The sequence below is a fragment of the Centropristis striata genome, chromosome 5, assembly GCF_030273125.1.
Source record: "Centropristis striata isolate RG_2023a ecotype Rhode Island chromosome 5, C.striata_1.0, whole genome shotgun sequence".
Lineage (NCBI taxonomy): Eukaryota > Metazoa > Chordata > Actinopteri > Perciformes > Serranidae > Centropristis > Centropristis striata.
Genome location: NC_081521.1, coordinates 27,114,603 through 27,137,713, shown reverse-complemented (window position 1 = coordinate 27,137,713; position 23,111 = coordinate 27,114,603). Strand labels below are relative to the sequence as shown.

The 23,111-nt window shown below is 39.8% G+C and overlaps 2 protein-coding genes across 5 annotated transcripts; one reads left to right on the top strand and one right to left on the bottom strand.

Moving 5' to 3' along the window:
* The first annotated feature begins 1,069 nt into the window (after nucleotides 1-1,069).
* borcs6 (BLOC-1 related complex subunit 6) lies at nucleotides 1,070-11,752 on the top strand. Of its 4 annotated transcripts, XM_059333968.1 has the most exons (8): nucleotides 1,070-1,123; nucleotides 3,939-4,564; nucleotides 4,695-4,881; nucleotides 5,081-5,263; nucleotides 8,629-8,792; nucleotides 9,447-9,530; nucleotides 10,319-10,460; nucleotides 10,547-11,752. In XM_059333968.1, the coding sequence occupies exons 2-7, from the start codon at nucleotides 3,950-3,952 to the stop codon at nucleotides 10,442-10,444; spliced, it is 1,359 nt and encodes a 452-aa protein (XP_059189951.1). In that variant the 5' UTR covers nucleotides 1,070-1,123; nucleotides 3,939-3,949; the 3' UTR covers nucleotides 10,445-10,460; nucleotides 10,547-11,752. The 4 variants fall into 4 exon arrangements, with proteins under 4 accessions (XP_059189951.1, XP_059189952.1, XP_059189949.1 ...); XM_059333969.1 differs by having other exon boundaries at nucleotides 3,939-4,558; nucleotides 10,319-11,752; XM_059333966.1 differs by having other exon boundaries at nucleotides 10,319-11,752.
* Nucleotides 11,753-13,709: 1,957 nt separating this feature from the next.
* si:dkey-72l14.3 (Glyco_hydro_56 domain-containing protein) lies at nucleotides 13,710-22,509 on the bottom strand (the record flags this gene model as incomplete). Its single annotated transcript, XM_059333040.1, has 6 exons — nucleotides 13,710-14,867; nucleotides 17,193-17,387; nucleotides 17,551-17,637; nucleotides 17,978-18,124; nucleotides 19,723-19,971; nucleotides 22,054-22,509. Coding segments are annotated over 6 exons (1,569 nt in total), but the record flags the coding sequence as incomplete, so codon positions are not given.
* Between the last annotated feature and the right edge of the window lie 602 nt (nucleotides 22,510-23,111).

Here is a 23,111-nt window from a genome sequence, read left to right as displayed (position 1 = left end):
CCCGGCTTCCATTGTGGAGGCAAACAGACGAAAACCGAGGCCTTCTCATTATTTAAACCTCCTCTCCAGTCTGTTTACCATCAGTTTAAATAATTTCAAACACATTTCTCCAATTCATCAATGGTTTACGAGACAAAATAAGAACGGCAGTTTGGTAGCTAATTTGAAGAGGCACAACTGTGTGACATTTGCCCTGATTATTCTTTTGCAGGCAGGAAATGTATTTTATTTAGAAATGGAATTGATAAGACACCTGTTTGACTGATCACTCAGGCTTAGAAGTTGAGCACAATACTGCTACATGTTGTGTTGTGCCATACCATCAGTGAAAAAAAAAGTTAGTTTTCTGTCTCAAGCAACTGCCAGACTATACAATCATCACATTGGTCTCCACATTTCCTGATAAGAAGATGAAATACTGACATTTTACCACAACTGCCTGTAACTGAAAATTACATAAGCACACAGCCAAATAAACATAACACACAAATTCTTTGGGCTCATGGTCTCGCTGTAACAGTATACAAAAGATACAACTTTGTAATATATTCAAAGTTAACAAGCATTCAGTATTTCATTCATATTTTGTTTCCGTAGATGAATGTGTTGTTTGTTTACTGCCTCACCTAGAAGCCAGAGGCACTAAACACATTTTTAAATATTATGAAATCACCAATATGCAACCTGTACTCTTAAAGAGGTTGTTGCCTGAGGGGCTATGGTATTTGTCTCCATCTGTGGGACGACAGAGATACATGCAGGATGAACTGTGACAGAGACAAATAAACTCACATTGCTTGAACATAAAATATCCTTATAACTGAAATAAATGTCGCTCAACATGAAGTTGTACTGTTCTGGAAATATTTATGTCTGTTTTCAAAACAAATTTAAAAGGTAAAAAGTTTCACTTATTTCAATAAACCTGTTCCTTCACGGTGTACTACTGTGCTAACAGAAACGAGCTGTCATAGTTACATTCAAATATTATAATTGTTATTATTATTTCGAGTAGAAGGCTTTTATTTTTGCAGGGCGGAACTGTTCTGTTGAGATACGCGGGGAAGGATTTTCGTGTCGGACTCGGTTGTTGCTTACATTTTTCTGAACAGGAACTATACTGGTGAGTGTTTTCTTCATTAAATAAAGGTCTGTGGCACTGTTGTACGACCTTAACAATAGATAAGTAACGTGTTTTACTATTTATTACCCTTCGTGGCGATACAGTGTGGGACAATAACAGGCGAGCCGTGAAAGCATTGAGATTTAAAGGCCTTGACAGTTAGCGTTAGCAGCGGGCTAGCTAGGCGGCTAATGACAGCAATACATCAACTTCCTCACAGGCAGTTATTTATGTCTTCTTCATTTCTTTGTTCCTGTTTTCTGTTATGCAACGTAGTCTTTGTCCACTGACTTATAATTAACCTCCACTGGCTTTTTTTGTGCTTAAAGTATTGAGAATGCAATGCAGGCTAGTATTAACAAGTTAGTTTAGTGTCCAAGCTAATGCTAAAATAAGCCACCTTAAATTACGTCATTTCACACCTAACTGAAAACAACTGCCATCCGTTAAGTGGCGCAGCTGCTGTTATGATTCAATAGTCTTGTTCACCATTAAAATAATAGTATAGGATGTAAAGGCGTGTAATGGTTACATTTTTAGCTTGAGTTGCAGCCTTCACAGTAACACAGGGTTAAGATCTCTGGATGTCTGGAGGTTCAGGATAAACCAGTGGCATACCAAATCTTTAACTGCTGCATCGAGATGTTTCACGTCTGTTTAGATCCCAGTCCTCACCACAGTTCCTCTCCAGAATATCCTCACCCTATTAAAATAATCGCCTAACTAATTTTTTCAAGATTTACAGGAAACACAAAAAACTTCACCGAAAGTGTAACATATGACATTTACTGATCATTTTACTCAAAAAGGATGTAACAAAGGGTGGCTATTGGTATAGTAATAATACTGTGTTTAAATTATGTAACTTAAGAGAAATAAATGACTTAGGTAATTTTTGAACATGCCTTTGTGACTTAAGCAAGATATGGTAACACTTTATTTTGAAGGTGTCTACATAAGCGTCACACAAGCCTGTCAGAGACATGACATGACAAGCATTAATGTTACTTCAAAGTGCCATTAATGTTCATGACACATCCCATGTCATGTTTATGGCATGCTCATGTCACTCTTATGTAGACACCTTAGCAGGACCGATTCTAGGCAGGCATATATGAGGGGGCAGTCAGAAAGAAGGGGTAACATGTGTACACATCATGCTCCAGCACTGTTTTTTTCTGTGCTTATAGTAAAGATGCTTTCTTCATTGAAAGGGGTCTATGTGTCCAACCCCAACCTAGAGAAGTGGATTGCACTTTGTCAGGCCTCTACCTTCAGACCTGTCCGCCTTGGGTGTCCCATTTAAAGACTAAGCTCCTGCTGGTTCAGCTCTTGAGGCCACTGAGGCACGCAAACCCCCTGACCACAATAAGGTGGCAATCCCTCAGGGGGGAAAACTGAAAAACAAATAAAATGAATTAATAAAATAAAATAAAACATCCTTCATCCGGATTTCAACCAACAATCGTGTGTCCCTTTTTCGGCAGATTTTTCCGCTACTGCAGATAATTTTGTCAAATTGTAATGTATATTAATTTTGTGAGTATATTAAAATGTGCTTTCTCAACTTATAAAATTTTGATTTGAGGGGGCAAGACATTCATTTAAGGGGGCTCTGCCCCCTGTTGCCCCAGCGTAGAGCCACCCTTGCACCTTAGAGTAAAGTGTTACCAATATAAGTGTCAACAATAAAACACTGACAAACTACACTGATAACTAAACAATCTCCCTGTAGCTCTTCTTTGAGGGGTTCTGATGCCTATGAATGTGGCAAATTGTCAAAGAAGTGATGATCTTAAAGGGGTATGATGTAGGCGATTTTACCATAGGTGGCCGGCGTCAACAGTTTTGACAATAAATGACTTAGGCGATTATTTTAACAGTGTGACAATATATATTTTCCAGTTTTTATTAGCCCTCCCCCTGTTTAAGTTTTGTTGTTTGTTTTTTTTTTGCTTTGAAGAATGATTTAATGTATGTAAACAAAGGGTCAGGGTATGTTTGTAAGATCTGATTGAAACTGTGAGGTATTAAGTTTTTGTCAACCCTCAGATGTTGTGCCATACGTACAGTCATGGAAAAAAATATTAGACCACCCTTGTTTTCTTCAGTTTATTGTTCATGTTAATGCCTGGTACAACTAAAAGTGCATTTGTTTGGACACATATAATGATGATAACAAAATGGCTCATAAGAGTTTAATTTAAGAGCTGGTATCTAGCCATTTTTTCATGGTTTTCTTGTTAATGATTTTGTTTATTATAAAAAACAACATGAAAAATGGCTAGATATCAGCTCTTAAACCCCTATGAGCTATTTTTGTTGTTATCATTATATATGTCCAAACAAATGTAATAGGTAGCAATTTAATAGGTAACAGAAAGAAAAAGATATTTTTATAAACATAATATCTTTCATAGCTCTGCTTGTGTTATTGTACCATTGTTGCAAATCAGTAAGCAGAATTTCTTTATGGCTAACCTGAACCCTTTACTTCAATTTGATTATTTTCCTTAAAGGTGCTAGACACCACATTCACACCTTCAAAATAAGTCTTTCTTAATTGAAATTCTAGAAAATCTACTATACCTTACCTACACATTTAACACTGATGCATCTAGTAAGTAAAGGCGGTTAATACAAAGTTACACGATGAAAAAAGGCATGGTTTTGGTATCAGCAGCAGAACTCAGATATTATATTGACACTGATCCATTATAACGATACCCAGCACTCGTAAGCGGTGGTACATGGTAAAACCCTTTTACATAATACACTGTAATTGAATTATTAAGTTATTCAATTTCTCTTCCAGCAGGTGGAGGGATGAGTCTCTCCCCTGTGATTGGCACAGAAGTGCCAGAAACTGCTAACGGGGTTGTGACGCCCGTCTCTTCAGAGAACGGTCCTCACGTCCCAGTCCCTGTGAAATGTGGGGGGAGCAGAGTGCCCTGTCCTGGGGAGTCATCAGAGGACAGAGCCCTTGGGCACACAGAGAACCACGCAGATGTGGAAAACACAGTTTACGATGGCGAAGGCCGCTTGGACACAGAGATGTACAATAATGGGACAACACCTAGTTTATCGTTACACACCTCCCATGTGACAGACCCCTCCCTCCCTGCTGCCACATGCACAGGAGACTCCGAAGACTCCGAATCAGACTCCAAAGACACAGACATTAATGAGGCCTCTAACACTCTTGAGCCTCCTGGTGAAGCTCAGCTGTGGGACCCAGTACAGCAACCACAGTCCAAAGAGTCTTCTCATCGAGGAAGCCCTGCCTTTACAGACAGACAGCAGGCCGAAGCTATAGATGGAGACACCGACAGCAGAGACGAGGATGAAGATGGAGAGAAGGAGAAACAGGATGAGGAGGACGATGAGAAAGAGGAAAAAAAGTGGATTCATCAGCGTGCAGGAGGGAGAACAGAGGTGGGGGTGAGTGGACTGTAGAATTATATTCATCTGTTAGATTTTGTGTTTCAGAGTGAGTCAAGGGTATCTTGAATTTAATATCAGTAGGAATTTAACGTATTTTCTTCACTTCCTCTGTTCGCATACTTTTTAGTCTTCACGACACTACTCATCCTCAGCCCCTGGCCCCAGCACCTCGTCGTCTTCCTCTCCTCCACCTCCTCTTCTTCCCTCAGACGACATCCCTTGCCCTCCCCACGTCATGGCCCAGGTCTGGGTACGCAATGTCCGTGGGATGCAGGACAGCAAGAGTTTGGATGAAATCAGCCAAGCGTGTGGAGGTAGATATCTGACAAACAGGTTTGATTTTGTGATTACTGCAGTTTGGCTCATTCATCATATCTTTACTTCTACTTTAAGTACAAGGTAAGAAGTGAAATATGTAACTTCATTGGGTAGGGCTTTGATCTTTAAACGAGTCAGTGATCATTGTGAGCGTTTTACAGCTTTATACAGATTATGTTGGTGTTTTCTCCACAGGTGGTTCTGGAGCCCGGGGAGGAGGCAGAGGTGGCCAGTGTGAGGGCCGACGGGCCACAATATCCTCGTCTCTGGAGCTAGAGGGGACGGTCAGCCACGAGGGCGACCTGACCAACTTCATCACCAAGAACCTGGAGCAGAAAATCAAGATGAGCTCCAAGCCCAGTCTGGACTGCAGTGATTGTGAGTATGGAGCTGAAGCAAACTTCACACATTTCATTTACATACATAATGTTAATCTTCTTATTTTTTATTCATAATCAGATTAGTAAAACACAAGTCCTTAAAAAGCAAAATCAGCAAAGTAGCTCTTTAACTTGTGTAGGTGTGTAAGAGTAGGTTTGTAATTTAGTTTGCATCAGAGAGTGTGGATATGTTTCATCTATAGTATATGTGTGTTTATCTGCTGGTGTGCTTTTTGTTGAGTTGCATTTGATTTATGATACTGATGCAGAGGATGTGCTTAGGGCATCCACGAGGTTGCTTCTATAACTGAGTTATATATAAGGTTCAGGAGGCTCGAACAGATAAACTGTTTTTATTTTCCCTGCAGAGGGAGGTGTCAGAAATGGCATTTCAGCAGGTTAATAGCATTTTTACAAGCAGTGGTGCTAAAAGCTGCAGTGCAGGGTGCCTGACTTGCAGTCATAGCTTCCTTTTCCCTGCAGAAGCAAACAGGCATCCACAACTCATCATTTATGCATACCTTTGGTAATGTCTAAACCATAAGACCTAATGGAGAATCAATGCACTTAATCTTAAGCAACTTAATTGCTGCGTCTTTTGTCTTATGCTGAACTGATGGATACTCACATGAATCATCTGCTACCCTGCAGTGTTTACAATGCAGCAGCTTTGTTAAATTCCCCTGGTCACATTGTATTGGATTTAGTGCTTTTGTCTGATATTTCTAATTTGTAAGTAATCCATTCCATTTTTGCTTTTTTTTTTTTCATTTCACAACTTATTTTCTTAATCATTTAGTATATTTTAACTTGATTGCTGTGGATGTTTTTAGTAGTTTCGGCACCAAACTTGACAGGACCAGCTTATCAATAAAGAGAATGTTAGGATTATTTAAAGTAGGATTGTATGAGGATTATCCATAGGCAGTATGTTACCTACAGTAGATGGCGGTCGGCATGCCCTAAGTTTAGAGAAGCAGGCAGAAGTACCGGTACAGAAGCTAAGAAATGTAGTGCTGTGGACAGGGCAGCAGTAAATCACATTTTAAATTACACACAAAACAGAGTTTAAAAAAGAGTCAATATCAGTTGAAGTTTATACTATATTTAGAATATTTCCCCTGCTCTACCTTGCTGTTGTGCTTGAAAGCCACCAGACTACCTTGACAAAAATGGTAATTTGCAGAACACAGGAGGTGCAGGACTTTAGTTGTCTCATTATTTGATGTGCTGGCTGAACATATTCAAGAAAATTGACCCATAAGAGGCAAATGTGAATCTAATGTGACTGTATTGATTCAGCAAGAACTGCACATGATGGCTTCGGTCGAAGAAGAGTCAAGAAGGAAGACATAACAGACAAAACAAACTCTACAGACAAAATCTTAGTGGGCCCGTTGTTGTTTTCGTTTGGGGTTTGTGGTGACAGTACTAACATAATGCAACCAATAATTTTAAAAGAAGCACACAGTGAATACAGAACATACATGGTATGTAAACACCATCCCCTATCTGCTCAAGCATCAGCTTCATGTGAGGGATGCAGCAGTCAGAAAACAAACTGTCAGCTGACATTGAAAAAAAAAAACATGAGAATGTTGCAACTTGTTCGATAGCTATCGGACCCTGTTGGGCAGCTATCTGACAGATTATCTGGTACCATGTTTGTACCCAACACAGTTTGAATCGTTCTCTTGTTCTACGGTTTTTTTTTTTTTAGACAAATTTAGCAAAGATATGGTTTAGAACCACTGTTTGGATAATGCTACATTATAATGAGAATTCTGTAAAGCAGCTTGTTGTTCTATATAGTACAGTACAAAAAGGTGAACTCTTGTTTAGAGAAACCTTTACCTAAACAAGGAAATCTCAGGTTTGTTAATTGACTCCCAACCAGCAGTCCTCTCTCTGTGAGGTTTTTCGATGAATAATTCAATTGCGACGAACACTCACTCTGTCCTTGCATTCTCCATCTTCCTGCTTGTTCCTGGCTGGTTAAATTTGCCTCAGCCGTCGTTTTAATGAGCAGCAGGGATTCAACCCCACAGAAACCAAAAAAGAGATTTCAGAAATGAAATCATCTCTAAAAGTTGAGCTGGTTGGCCCGGTCCAGCCCAGCCTTTCCATTAGCAGCCATCTGTCTGGTGAAATTGTCTTGGAGAAAGACACTGAACTGCTGCCCTTCACTCCCAGAAAACCCCCTCTGGATCCGAGCAGCAGCTAAACTGGCCACTCAATTTAAACACAGGAACACAGTCAATATGCCCTCTGTGGCAGCTCATTCCCTCTACCTGCTGATTCAATTAGGATGGATGACTCAGACTGTGTTTAGACTGGGCGGATTTATAACCAAGGTCCTGCCACAGCCTGACAGGAATCATTTTCACAGATGGAAACTGCTTTTTTTTATTTGGGTCTACTAGTCAATCGTCTTTTGTGTATTCAAAGATTTAATGACTGGGGGCACAAGTGTTCTTTTAATTAAGTGCCATAATTAGTCTGAATTTGTGCTGGCAGTCTTTTTGTTAGAGCAGCTGTTTCTCCAAATGGTAATAATTCTTCAGTTGCTCTTGTGTATAATGTGTGTCTTTTTGTCTCTTTTTCTCTTTAAACACAATTTCTTTGTGGTGGTCATTTTTAGCTTGTTCTTGCATACATTTTAGGCCTGTTAGTGGTTTGAATAATTCATCAGTCAATCAACAGAATAGGAATTTTCAACAATTTCCAAAACCAATAAATCATTTATCATTAAGCATCAAGCAGAAATGTAAACATTAGCTGGTTCCAGCTCCTCAAATGTTAGTAATTTGCTGCTTTTATCTGTGTTAGGATTTAGGGGGATCTGTTGGCAGAAACTGAATATAATCTTCATAATTATGGTTCCATTAACATGTAATCGCCTGAAACTAAGAGCTGATTTATGTTTTTCGTTAGCTTAGAATGAGCCATTCATATCTACCTAGGGGGAGGATCCGCTTCCTTCAAATCCACCATGTTTCTACATTAGTTCAGAATTGACAAAGCAAACACTACCTCTACGGACCTTTTGAGTTTTTACCTTACCTAAAAGCCATCATAGGTTCTCCGATATGCCTGGAAAGGGCGGGATGAACAAAGGGGTTTTCACCTGGTTGAAATTTGCAGCCACACCACTAGATGCCACTAAATCCCACACACTGCTCCTTTAAAGTATTATAGACTTGGGTCCAGCTCTTTGAATGTCCTGAAAACTTGTGATAGACATTTTTAAAAAATGTTTTATAGATTATACTATTTATAGAATAATGAATTAAAAAAACATTAGTTGGTGCTGTGTTGGTACCTGTGTTTATAATCCATCTTATTTCAACTTTTTCCTACTAGCGGACTGTTCAGGTCCCATCTACCGAAGTCGGGGGTTGACGCGGAGACCAGCGGACATCCCTCCCATTGATCCTACTGTCCTAGTGGATCTTCAGAGACACACCCAGGAGGTGGCGCACAGTGTGGAGATGATGATGCGGAGCCTCAATGGAACCATCCAGAATGTGAGTGTTTTACGCTGCCAGGACCTGTTGTAAACCAAACCACTGTGACTGACAACTATCACTTAAAAATAGACAACTGGGGGTTGATATGAATTGCTGAGATATGTGAATTTGTATTGAATTTTATTTCTGTCATTTGGTATTCAAACTTGGTTGTCTTTCTCTTGCTGGCGTTTCTGTCATGCTTATTTTATGTACTGTGTTGCTTTGATAGCTTTTTTGGTTAACCAAATCTACCCAAAACCAGAATCTCATTATGGAATAACTGTTCATTTCTGGAAAACTTAAAGTTTAATTTCCTTTAGTCCCTGGCCCAACAGGTGAATCAGATATCAAACTGAACACTAGTGATTACCATGCATTTTAGAATTAAAATTTAAAAGATTAATGAATGAATGAATGAATAAATTAATGAATAAGATGAGCATATATCTTGTTGTTCCTCACTTCTGTTTACTCAGGGCCGTTAAATTGTATGTACATGACGCAGGGGTTTTCTACCCTGAACAACCACTGTGATTACTTCTATATTGTGTGTTAAGCTTCATCATTTTGTTTTATATGCTTGTGTTGTCTCTCACACACGCACACTGTGTATTTCTCACCCATATCTGTTAGTAATTGATTGATCTCTCTCTTCATCCCTCCATCCAGATGACAGCTCTTAGTGTGGGCTACATCCAGACCTACAGAGACTCAGTTGACAGCCTGGGAGAGTCTGTGGACATGAGTATAAAGGTGACATTGTGTGTTTCTGTCTCTGTGTGTGTTCTATTGACAGAAAGCCATTCTCTGGGGTTGTTGGCAGTAATTCCAGATTGGTTCCACCAAAAAATGATTTATAAACTAAAACTTTGTCAACAAAATGGGTTCCAGATTGAGGATGGCTGACCTTTTTCTTTCAGCCTCACCAAATTTGAATTGTGCTGTAATTTCTACATCCACTTGACCACATACAGTGATGGAAAAAAATATTAGACCACCCTTGTTTTCTTCCATTTCTTCTTCATTTTAATGCCTGGTACAACTAAAGGTACATTTGTTTGGACAAATATAATGACAACAACAAAAATAGCTCATAAGAGTTTAATTTAAGAGCTGATATCTAGACATTTTCCATGGTGTTCTCGATAATGATTTGGGTTATTATCAAGAAAATACATTTACAATAATATCAAGAATGTACACTTGTTTGTCCAAACAAGTGTACCTTTTGTTGTACCAGGCATTAAAATGAACAGGAAATTGAAGAAAACAAGGGTGGTCTAATATTTTCTTCCATGACTGTATATTACCTTCTTTTTGTTGGGTAATTTTATAAATTGCAGGATTAATGGAATAATGTATTTTACAAGTTGTAATCTTGAAACCAGACAGACAGCATTTTACGTTTGTTATAAAAATAAGCCACAATGAGAAACCCTATCAAAGTTTATTCTTGTCACACTCACATCAGTTTATCCACTTCTGATATAGCTAAGATAATCATCTTTTTTATGGTGTGCCTTTTCTTTTTGCTTCTAAAGGGCATGTACACACTGATGGCTCGCTGCGAGGAGTTGGATCGGTCCATGCAGCCCATTCACACCCTGGCCGCACAGATCCGTGACATCAAACGCACCCTGGACGCTCTGGAGGCGATCTGCAAGTAATCCCCCACCTAGTTTGGTATGAATACACACCCCAGCTGAAAAGATCCAACATCAAGCACATCCCGAACGAGGCTCTCTGCAAGTAAACCCACCTTTCTGCAGGTAGCACACACTCACTGCAGCGAAGATTAAGTGCACCTCTGGATTCCTGGAACCATTGCTACTAGGCATGCTGGATGATTGGCGCTCATAGTCCCTCCGCTTGTTCATCATTTGAAGATGACCATGTTTGTGTTGTGAGAATTGCGCTTGATTTGCTCTCGGGCTAATCTTTCTCTTTTCTTTTAAAAAAAACAAACAAACAGAAAAAAGCAACCTCACTTCCTCTAACGAATTTTGCGTGAAACAAAATCTCACAAATTAACCCATTGTGGAGACACTTGGTCAAGTGCCCGGAGCACACAGACACACATACAAACAGATCCTTGAAGATGTGTGGCTAGATGGCCCTCTTTTCCCACTTTACAGTCTGAGGAGGAATAATGTGTCATTTTCCGTCCGGCCTGCTTTGTTCAGATTGCACTAACCTTTCCTCCCCACATGGGGGCGATATTTCTCTCTCTGTCTCTCTCTCTGCTCATGGAGAGGCCAGTATGAACTGCTCAGAAGACAGTGACTTTTGCACAGGAACAGAAAGTCTATTTTTTAATCTTATGCAACAAAGATCAGATTCTTTCACTGCAGGCTAAATGAGGGGGTTGGAAGCATAATGTCTGTCTGTCTGTCTGTCTGTCTGTCTTTTTTTAATGTTAATTTATTCAGTTTACTCAGCATGCTTGCTTTTTCAGCTACACCATGACTCCTTGTCACTGGGAACTGATCAGTACAGCCAGATCTTTTTCCACTGGAGCATTTGGAGTTGAAGCTCAAATGCTGCTCAAGGGTAGTTGTCAGAGGTCATGAAAGTGTTTCACTTTTTTTACTCGGATTCTCTCAGACTGTATATCAACTGACAACTTTCAGATCACAATTTAAAGCTACCACCTGTCATGTGACCCCACCTTCCTAAGTCTCAAATGTTTTTGAGCACATAACTGGATAAAAATATCTCATGTAGCCTTCACAGTGGCTTTAAATATTTCAAAAGCTTTGTATTAGACTTTTAAATGTCATCAAAAGTAAATCCAACTGATGCAAGGATGATACATTTAGCCAAGCTGAAAATTTTTCATGAAATCTGAAGTCATTGAAAATTTAATTTAATTTCAAGGCATGCAAGTATCTAACAAACTGCTCAGTGGCAATAATTTGGTCCCGCTGTTCCAGTTTTGATTCAGTAAATTTAAAGAAATAATAAATATATTAGAAGAGCTCACTTTCAAAACACCTTTTAAATTGATTAAATAGCTGCTGGTTTTCAACCATACATGAGTAAGTTTTATGTGTTGGCTCTAACTGGTGGATACCTTCATTTGGAACAAAACTCTTGACTAATCATTGACTCACGGGTGCATCATGTAGATGAAATTCAAATCAGTTCTTTTTTGCTTCTGATTTCACTGAACAGTCAAAAAGAAACAACAGTAAAAATGTTTTGCAGCATCTCCTAGCTTTTGTTTTCTTCAATATTGAAAAGATTGGACACTTTGTTTCAACAAAGGAGGATTTAATCTGGGAAACGGCACTGGAGTCGGGACCTTCGCATGTGAACTAATGTGGATCACCATTAAATGAAGTGAGTATTTAATATGATGATAAAATTTATTGATTTATGTACCAACCCAAATCCCCTTTGCTCATGGAGCATTATACTTGATATAATGAAGAGATGTGGTTACTGCATTGGTTGGTAGCCTTGTAGTAGATCGTTGTAGGCGTACTAGATTGTCGTACTATTACTTGTACGTGTACCTATGACTGATGGCACATGGAACATGTAATTTGGGGGAGTAATAAGTTGGATATTTAATTTACAAAACCTCATCAGAGCAATACTGGAAACACAATAGTTTAGACTGGACTGTGTCTTCATGTTAGCCTGGCATCACCAGACTAATTCACAAATGTGTATTAGTCTGGAACCTCTCAGTTCATTTTCTGATTTCCAAGGGTGCGCAGACCAAAATGCCTCTTAATTAACCCACCACCCACAACATACGGTACACACGAAATGAGTGACACAGCGCTGAGTGACACATGCAAGTTGGGGCTGTACTTGTCGCGTTTTCAAGCAGGAAAAAAATGGCAGCCTAATCACAAACATTCTCAAATTACAGCTAAATTATTCACTAAAACACAGTGTTTCGGGAAGCATTGGTGAGTTTTGTGAGCCTGTTGCGCTGGACCCCAGTCATGGTATCAAATGGGCCTCATGTGAGCTAAGTACTCAGGGCCGGGAGAAGTGGAAATCTGTCTGAACAAGAGGGAGACCAGCTGATCGGCCAGAGCACATAGACACAAGCTCGGCAGACGGTTCCTATCTTCATGTAGCTCTGCACCTTTTAATGTGTTTCACCTCTATGGTCAAATGTTTCAGCTTCACAAAAAGCTCTGCTTGCATTCTGGTGTAAAATCTGCTCCATCTCTTTGTCATTTTCCTCAAGCTTGTTTACAGAGTGTTTGGGAAAATTGTTGGGGAAAACATCAAAGAAAAAGGGCAGCAGTTTTTACAAAGCTTGCATTAAATATTACAATGCTCTTTGGGAGACTTTGGAAGATTTTCGAGGTGAGAAAGGATCAATGAGATGGGCGATATGGGAGGAATGTCATTGTTCATTATATACTGTAAATGTATGATTAATTCATTTTCTGTTGTACAATCAGATGCACCTGTGTAGATATGATCTCTTTCTGTAACTAAGAAATGATTTAGATACCCTTCGTCTTGAGTGTATATTTTAATGAATAACAAATAAATTTACATGAGCTGCAAAAACATACTCTTCGGTCTTCTTTTTTCCAGTGTACTGCCTCAAGGGGCACTGCAGTGTGTGATTTGGGAAGAAGCAGATACATACAACACTGGCTTACAATATGTGTGTGTGTATATATATATATATATATATATATATATACATATGTATATGTAATTTAGATAAATCATAAACCTCACTGTCAACCATTTTTATTTGATGTCCTGAAAAAAAAAAGAAAAATCTGTTGACAGCATGTTTTAGGTTTGTGTGTCTTTGTCTGTTTTGTTTTTTTTGTTTGTTTGTTTTTCGGTGAACCAGCTCTTTAACCTGAACACATCTTCTGAAAGGGGCAGTGTGCAGGTTTTCAGAGGATTGTTTGGCAAAAATGGAATAATTCCAGAAATAGAATATAATCTTAAAAATGTTTTATTAAGCACATAATCTCAAGTAATCATTGTGTTTTCCTTAGCATCTATCACATCATATCTATGTAGAGAGTGGGTCCTCTTCCACAGAATCTACAGTAGCCTAGAACGGACAAACTAAACACTGCCTCAGGAGTCAGCCTTTAGTGTTTTTACGTTATCTGAAGGCCACTGTAGTTCTCCGACATGCTTGGAAAGGGGCGGGGGCAACTAAATCCTACATGCTGCTCCTTTATTGAAAAGAGAAACTCCTGAGGACTTTACGGCCTTAAAAATAAAATAAAATGCATATAACAAGTAGTATAAACAAAATGTGCAAAGGAAATAAAACCTCAGTGCAGGTTTCACAGACTGCTTTAATGTATTTGTGTACATGATATAATGTGGCTGATTTGATATGACAACAAGTCTATCTAGTTTGTCACATCTCCTTTCTCTTAAAATGTTTAAATCCAGCCTGTAGAAACTGAAAAAAGTGACAAGTGTTTGTACCACCACTACTGTCTCTTGGCACATTCAGTGACAGGTTTAGAGCTCCAGCTCGAAAAAATAGTTTGATCTGTTTTTTTAATACGATACTCTACACAGCAGCACACCTGCAGTTAGCAGGGATTCAGTGTCTTGCTCAAGGGCACTTCAGAAGGGCTTGTAATTGCTTTATATCCCAGACCTTTCCTTCCACATGAAGACTGGTTTGTTTGTTCACTTTTAAGGTTCCAGGCATCGACTTCCAGCCACCAGTAACAGCAGAACAATCAGGTTTGGGCCACTCAGTGGACTCGTACCACCGTCTGTAGGTACTTCCAGTAAAGGCGTTGGACTTCCAGTTCTTCCAGGTGAACTGCTCACTGGAAACTCAGTCACAGAGGTACCTTTTGTTGTTGAAACTGTTGTAGAAGCTGTCCTAGAAGCAGTTGTAGCAGGTGTTGTAAAATCTGTTGTAGTCTCAATTACATCTTCAGTCTTTTCTATCGCTGTAGCTGCAACAGATGCTCCGTCTTTGGGGGGCTGCTGGTCGGACACGTCCCCGTCTGTGGTCTTGTACCACTGGCACTGGAAGTCCTTCTTCCAGATTTCGGCTGGGTCCGGTTCATCCGGTTTAGTGTTGGTGTCCGGCTGATCTGTGGCTTTTGCTGTCTCTGCCTGAAATGTTAGAACATTTTGTAAACATTTGTAATTTTCACAGGGAATAGTGAAATGTTTTACAATATTAGACTGAAAAACGGAAGATTAAATCCAGTGTAGCGCTGCTCGAATTTAAAAGGCAACAAACTATTCATAGTGTTTTGCAGTTGCAGCAATGTTCATACTTTATATTGTGTTGTACTTTTATACAAAGCCCCAATGTGCAGATTTCCAGAAAGTGATGATTGTTCCCAGAGAACACAATGTTCTTGTGTTCAGTGCTCCAGCGGATCTTTCTCTGGTGTGTCTGAGCTACTGTTTCCCTCTCTGCTTTCTTACTGTGGAAACACAGAGGATCCTCAGGCAACTGGACTCCCTGCTGTTGTCTTGGTTATCTTTATCAGTCGTGACTCAAAATGAGTTGTACTGTCTCCAACTCTCTACACAGAGAGAGCATAAGCTGAGAACTCTTAAATCTTAAGTCTCTTCTTAAATGTGCTTTTCACCATATGTGCACAGATGTTTGTGAATCAACTTGACAGTAGCAGAACAGGGGGGAAAGCAAAGAGGCAATCAGAGATTTTCTTAAGGGGCTTTCATCTTTTCAGCACATTGTACTGGCATCTTATATCTCACCATATAATGTGTGTTTGTTCACCTAGACACTATGGATGGGAATAAATAATCGATGATCGACACACAGAAATACAAGATTGATTTGAGCAAAACTAGCTCACTGTATCAAACCCTGCTAGCATGAATTACCAGGTTTCATTTTATCCCAGACTTATTTAAACACAAAACACACTTAAATATGCAATATTACTGTGAAAACTAACCTCATACCTCTTTGGGGGCTAAAACATTAAACTCCTTGACGTTATCTTTACAGTATAATCTCACTTGAGTTAGTTTTACAATCAACAGAAGGTCTCTTTTCGTCCTTTCAAAATAAAAGCATCCGTTATCAAAACAGGCTTTTGCATATTACTGTATATATATCTTTTATTTTGCCCATGCATGCATGTTTTTATACACACTGGAGTATGTATAAAATCAAAGCGATTAATTGATAGTTAATGTTATAAATGCTGGAGTTTGCAGGTTTTTTCCAAATGGCCATCCCTAAGACACACCACGCTGTAAAAGCAGTTTGTTGTTTGCATACACCTAGATAAACTTCAGCTTGGTTGATTTATGTCAATGGAGAATTTAGAAAAAACGGACTAAATAAAATGCTAATTAAAGCCTGTTTCCATCCACAACTTCATGTGATTATTAGGAGTTTATCAGTACAAGCAATAAGTGGCACCAATTTTCTAGTAAGAAAACCATTATACCACTGCAAAGAAAGAGGGCACACCAAGACGATGGAATTGAAAGGGCACCAGTCGACCCTCAAATGATGAAAAACAATGTAGAAAACTCAATGGAAATATGGCATTTCAGTTTGTTTCATGTATAAAGTGAGAAAGGTTATATCAAATCTTAGTGGAGCGTTGAATAGACTGTCATTTATTTGTTAAATCTGTTCCCATAGCACATATTGCTCTTATCGATACATCAACTTTTCACATCATCCAAAAGCTTTTTTGTGATATAAGACTTTTTAGGATCTTTGACATTTACGTTCCATCATATTTTATGTGCAATTTGACAATATGTGGATGGAAACCCAGCAAATCATTTAACATTAAAAGCCTCGCTAACTGCAGCCTTCCACAAACAACAATACAAAACCCTGAACATTAATATATAGGTAAAACTGACTAATATTAACATCATGTGCAAAACAATTTTCAAAACCACAGACTATATTATGTTTATTATCATGTGCAATGTATCTGAATATTACATCCTGCCATATTATTTGCATTCTACCCACTTTACTCCTTAGACGCTTTATATATATATATCACAATATTCTATATTGTGATTTTTTTATTTTTAATTGATTGGAGCAATCTGGAACCAGAATTTCCTTTGGGATAAATACAGTCTTGTCTTGTCTTGTCTTGTCTTATCTTTTTTAATGAAATTTGTGATGTATTCCTGTGTGGTTGTGTTGGACTGCAGCAGTTTTTAGCTTTGTGTAGATAATAAAGTGGAAACTGGAAAAGTTTCATCCATCAAATCTCTTCGGGTCACCACACCAAGAACAATACGAGTGTGGTTTCTGAACAGGTCAATTTCTACATCTATTTATGGCTTATTGTAGGAGTAGACATCACGCTTCTTCTTGTGCACAGGATTAATGACAACTACAATACCACACACTAACAGGGCTTTATAAATCCAGCACAAACAGATCTTGAAACTCTACTCAGAATGACATTCTCTGACCTTTTCCGTCGCCTTCTCCACGGCTGCAGACGGGGGTGGGAGGTGGAGGTATGCAGAGCTTTCTGGATTTTGGCGGACACATCGGCCCTTTCCCTGGCACAGGGAGGCTGAGCAGAGTCGAGTTGCCGTGGTTACGTTGATGGAGTACGGTCCCAGGACCTTACGGACAAAATCTGCCAGGTCCTGACACTCTCTCTGTGGGAAATGGACAGGTAGACAGATTTAATCAGTAAGGTGAAAATAGTAAATAAAGCTGAAATCCTGAGGAAAAAAATAAAAATGTTTATAAATGCCAGTGTATAAACATGCAGGAATATTTGTGGGTGTATGCACTTTATGTAAATGTATAGTTGTATACCTCTGTCTTCGTCTCACTTCTCTCCCAGATGACAACTCCGGCTGTTCCCATGGCAGCACTTTCTCCTATAGTGCTGACCAGGTCTGCCTGTTAACGAGAAATCATACAAAGAAGGTATAAAAGTCACAGCACTGAATGCTCTTTTTTCAACAGCTCTCTTTTCACTGGTCTTATCCTGATGCAGTGTAAACATTGCACTTGTCAAAAGAGGCCTCTGTATATTTCAACACCTGAAGTGTGGGCCAAAAACACCTTTTACCTCTTCCTTCTAATTAGCTTCTTTTAAAGACCAAAACTGTGAGACTTCAGAATCAAGAAATAATTGGTGCTGTGATACAACATAAATCTACTTCTGTCCTTCCTCTCCATTTGTTCTGCCTTATCATCGATCTGTGTGCAGGGCGCTTATCAGACTTTAATATCTCACCTGAGACAGGAAAGTGTTAGTGGAGGCATAGACACTCTTGACCAGTGGGAATACTGGAAGATCAAATGCAGTCCCTGTCAGAGATGATACTCGTAGTGCTTCTCTGATTTGACTGGACAAATATAGCCTGGCTCCAGAGGTCCCACTCTATAAAAGAAGAGGACAGAATGGACACATTTTTACCTAGGAACAACACAGTTATGAGCCTTTTTCATACTACCATACCATACATACTAACATTCATACTGATTATATTGGCATCCCCAGTCTGTCAATTCAAACTGCAATCCATCATCGCGGAACAAAGTGGGAGGAGACGATAGTGGCGTGTTACAGAGCAGTGGCAGTTTGTGTACAATAAGCAACAGCAGCGGCGAGTGCATTCAAAACAATGATGGTGGAAGAACTTCCTGTCATGCTATTTTTCACTGTTTAGATTCTACATATTTAAGTGAAGTTATTCTGCATTTTAAGAGGGTCACCAGTTTGACTCCGGCCTGTGGCTCTTCTGCCACTGACTTCTCCCCGTGTCAGCGTGGGTTCTTACCGGGTCCTCCGGCTTCCTCCTACAGTCCAAAAACATGCAGCTTAGATTTAATTGGTGACTCTAAATTGCCCGTAGGTGTGAATGAGAGCTTGATTGTCTGTCTCTATATGTCAGCCCTGTGATCGTCTGGCGATCTGTCCAGGGTGTACCCTGCCTCTCGTCCAATGTCACCTGGGATCGGCTCCAGCCCCCTGCGACCCGAGTGCGGATAAGCGGTCAAAGATAATGAATTAATTAATATTCTGCATTTTGCTGAGCATGATTTGATGACTGTCCGACTCAAGTGAGAGGCGTGTTTCTAATGATATGGTCCACTTCCTCTCTTATTACCCGAGTGTTGGTCGCACATATAATAATCGTCACATATTTTCCAGTTCACATTGATCCCGCCTCGAACAGTCTCACCAGCTAAATGCCTCTGTTGCTACCCCCGAAGGCGGTACAGAGCCGAGATCACTCTGTCCCCCCATTATGCCTCTGGGACACTCAGATTGAAGGTGAAACGTCACAGACGTGTAAATATTGCGGCTTGAAATGACAGTCTCATAGGGGCAATGGTTTTTTTGTCAGTTTTTCAGTATGATTACTAAAAACTACTGGCCAAGTTTTCATGAACTGTGGTGCAAGGGTGTAGCATGGACCAAAAACCAACCCTGTACATTTAGTAGCAGATCTGAATAACGATTGCATTGGCGGATGTCTGTGCTTCTAGTTCAGTTTTGGAGTTACACCAATACTCAGTTTGGTTTACAGTGAAGTGCTTCCCTGGGCTCGCAGAGATTTTGGTATGCAGTGGTTTTGACAAGGAAAAAGTTTGTGACTTTTTTACAAAACCTCACTGATAAACCAGACATGGCATTTTTCATTTCACTCTGCTTTTGGTGTTACAATGGGAATTGTCTCTCTGCAGTTGAGAAGATGTTGTGAACAGCTCTGGGGACAGGCTCGAGTTAGACAGGAGATTTCACAACTTTTTATGATTTGATCTCTTTCTTCCCCTCTATTTTGTCTCTGCTTGAATACGGCCAAGTGTAAAAGGAACCTGTATTGTGTTTTTGCTTTCTGTCATATACATATATTATATTATATTACAGTGTTGGATGCTCATATTAGACTCCCAGCATGATTATAAACTCTGTTAACCCCAAACAATAATGTGAAAAGATACACAAAAGAACAACAGAGCTGTGTCACCCACCTGCAGCTTCTCCAGAGTGAGGAGCGGGTAGAGGGCAGAGCATCGTTTCCATAGCCACAGGAGCTCGTCATTAAGGGCCATCTCTGCTGCAGGGCACTGGCCGGTGTAATTGGCTAATATTGTTTGGGCAGGATCGCCGTTGTAGCAGCTCGGGTAAGGGGATACGCCCCATAATGCTTTGGGTCTTAACCTGTTGACCTCCCGTAGTGTTTCCATCATTACTGACTGGGCTGCTGCCTCGAAGTCCACCTGCAACAAGATCAATAGATACAGTCAGTGATTTGTGAATATAAAATGCAGAAATGAACAGACTTAAAGGCATACTATGCAGGTATTGCCACTTGCTGTTTATAAACACAACATTCAAACTTCCCCCTTCTCCCCAGCTCAACCACAGAAGCAAACCCAAATTTAAGCTTGTTTTGCTTTTGATTCAGCTTTGTCTGCTTGGTGTTGCACTTCATTAAATGTAGCTTCTTTTGGCACTGTGTCATCTATTTTTTTAGCTTCGTGCCCAAAAGGTGACCACGGAAAAATGTCCCAGACACAGCAAAATTAAAATAAAAAATACAGGGAGAGGAAAGGGTCTCTGCAAATGCAGACATACTGTCATAAGTGATGATTAAGAGGGATTATTTCTGTTTCAGTCTATTTTGTTTTTTAGGAAAATTCTGCATAGTGTATCTTTACCAAGGGGTTGGGAGATGACAGTATTTACCATGAGATGATAGAAACTGTTTGTTGGGGATTTTACCACAGTTTCCACTTAGATAGCTTTAATTTATTCATTTAAAAGCTCTAAGAGCCAGGCTAGCTGTTTCCCTCTGTTTCCAGTCTTTATGCTAAGCTAAGCTAACCAGCCGGTTGCTTCAAATCTAGTCTACCATGTAAGTGGTGTCGGTCTTCTCATGCTTATATCTGTATAAAAAACTGTACTTTTGTTTTCTTGTAAACCCATGAGGTTTGGGCACTTTATGTGCATAACAGAAAATCAAATCAATTAATCTATTTGCAATAATACGAAAAAGATCCTTTCCCAACTTGTCAAACAATTACCTTGTTTCACTGGATAAACCAAAACCAGATATGACCATGTTTTTTTTTTTGTTCTTAATTCTCTAAATGTGTCTTAGCTAAATATCTCCACAATTATATAGATTTGCATATACTGTGTGTTTGTTGTTGTTGTTTTTTACATATACTGTGATACTGTGCACCGTAAGCATTAGCTTAAAATAGTCAAATCAAATCAACAGCTTAATCTATCTTGGCCTTATCACATTTTTCAATTTGGCTTTATTCACACTGACTATGAACTTTTTGTATGCATCTATTGTGCTAAACTTGCAGGATGGAATCAAAATTGTTGTTACCCTTTGTTGTATCTTTGATGTCATGTTTAGCTCTAGAAACAGATATCTGCAGATGAATGCAGAATCTGTTGGCAGCAGGACAAGATTTTGGTATCTGAAGCGTTCTGGTTTCCATTTTTATTCAATTTGTAGTGCAAGTAGGGGTGACCAATCACATTTGAGCCTGAGTCTATATATATATATATATATATATATATATATAAATATATATATATATATAAATAATTAATTAGTGTTCATATGGAGAGAACCAATCCAAATAAGATGTCATCTCTCAACTGCATTCTTTTGTCTCAAGTTGTTAATCAGATTGTTAACAATAATCGGTGCGCGGAAAAGGAAGTCTTGGGCCAGAGATATTGGCCTTTGCCCCCAGAGGCTAAATCATCGACAGTCTGATAGCGGATGCTCTGTAAATCATGCAAAGATCCACTTCTTTAGGATGAGTCGTTGCTTCATGTAACTTTATACTGTAACCTGTTACTGTTCCTTCTGTTCCTCACTCATATTCATCCTGCCGGCCACACCCCTCATTTTCCACCCCTTCCTCTTTCCTTTAAAAGGTGCTCATAACATCAGAATAAAACAGTATTGCCAACATTATAACCATACTTTGGTGTAATGACCAAAAGCACACGGTGCCATAGTGGTGCTTTAAGTGACGATGTCCCTCTGGAAATTTGCATCAAAGATTTTCCTCTGACTGAACAAGAAACACTTTTGGTGTTTGTTTGTTTTTTCCCCTCGACATCTTGCACTCTCCACCATCTGCCAACAGCTTTGAAAGTTTCCTCTCCACATCCACCAATGATCCCTCAACCTCTCCCTTATCACTCTTCCCTTCTCATGTTCCCTTATCTTCCTTCTTTTTATTTCTTGTAAGCTTGTTTTTTTTCTCCTTTCTTCCCTCTACAGCTACCCTCTTTTTATTAACTTTTTTTTAATAAACTTTCCTTACCTGAGACCACTTTTCCACCTCCTCTGGGGTCCAGTTAGGAAAGAAAGTCTTCAGCAGGTTTCTCGATGCCTCCACGTACATCACCTGCCTCTCTCGGTTCCTCGCCCATTGGGGGACCCACTCGGCCCAGCGCAGAACCCCCAGCCCGAGGAACCTCGGGGCAGGTAAAGCTGCCTCCAAGTCCTGCTGTGTCTTCTGGATGTGGCTGTCCAACCGCGTGTGCTGTGGTAGTCCCCCATTGACCCGCGTGTCTTTGTCTATTAAATAAGGGTAGTTACCCAGTGTGTCCTCATAAAAGACGGACACACGGCCCTCCCGTTCAATCCCAAAAGATCTCGGATCGGGCCGACCGGAGCAGGAAGAGTCAGGGATTCCCCAGAAGATGATAAAAGGCTGTCCGGACAGGAGAGGGGGGCGAGCTGGCTGGGGCGGACCAGCAATACCCAGGTCAGCTAAGGCAGCAAGCAGGAGGAGGAGGGGCAGTAAAACTGGATGCTGGACGTGAGTTATGGCAGATGATAAAGTCCTGTGATTGAAAGGTGGCAATTTTATTTCTGGTTTTGGGTCTGGACGCGACCGTGGCTCGGTCCACGCCATTGGAGCAGGCTCTCACCCCTTGTGGGCCTCACAGCCAATCATGTTCCTGTAAAACACAAAGCAAAAGTCATACCTTCTTCTTCAGTCTGTAGTGTGATATGGTCATGATCTTATAAGAAGCAGTAAGTTATGAGGCTCAGCAGAAATATTCCCAAGCATCATTTGTTTCTGATCACATTATAAAAATGTATTAATCCCATAATACATACAAATCACAAAAAATATATCTAGTAGAGGTGGGCGAAAAAAATCGATAAAGCATAGTATCACAATATTTTGCGTGACAATATTATATCAATTCATGGCCGCCAAGTATCGATATTTAGTGTTCCGACGGCTCAATGTTTTCGCCGTTCTGGAGGCCGTACCGGGCCTTTGGGAATATACTTATAGATACTGGTATCATATGAAACTAGAAGATCTAAGGAATCTTTAGGTATCAAGTATGTCAGGATATCATG

Bases quoted from the DNA above. Each gene is read 5' to 3' on its own strand.
- borcs6 (XM_059333968.1), top strand. From the start codon at position 3,950: ATGAGTCTCTCCCCTGTGATTGGCACAGAAGTGCCAGAAACTGCTAAC. The intron at 4,882-5,080 runs GTAGATATCTGA...TTTTCTCCACAG, and splicing joins AATCAGCCAAGCGTGTGGAG to GTGGTTCTGGAGCCCGGGGA. The intron at 8,793-9,446 runs GTGAGTGTTTTA...CCCTCCATCCAG, and splicing joins TCAATGGAACCATCCAGAAT to ATGACAGCTCTTAGTGTGGG.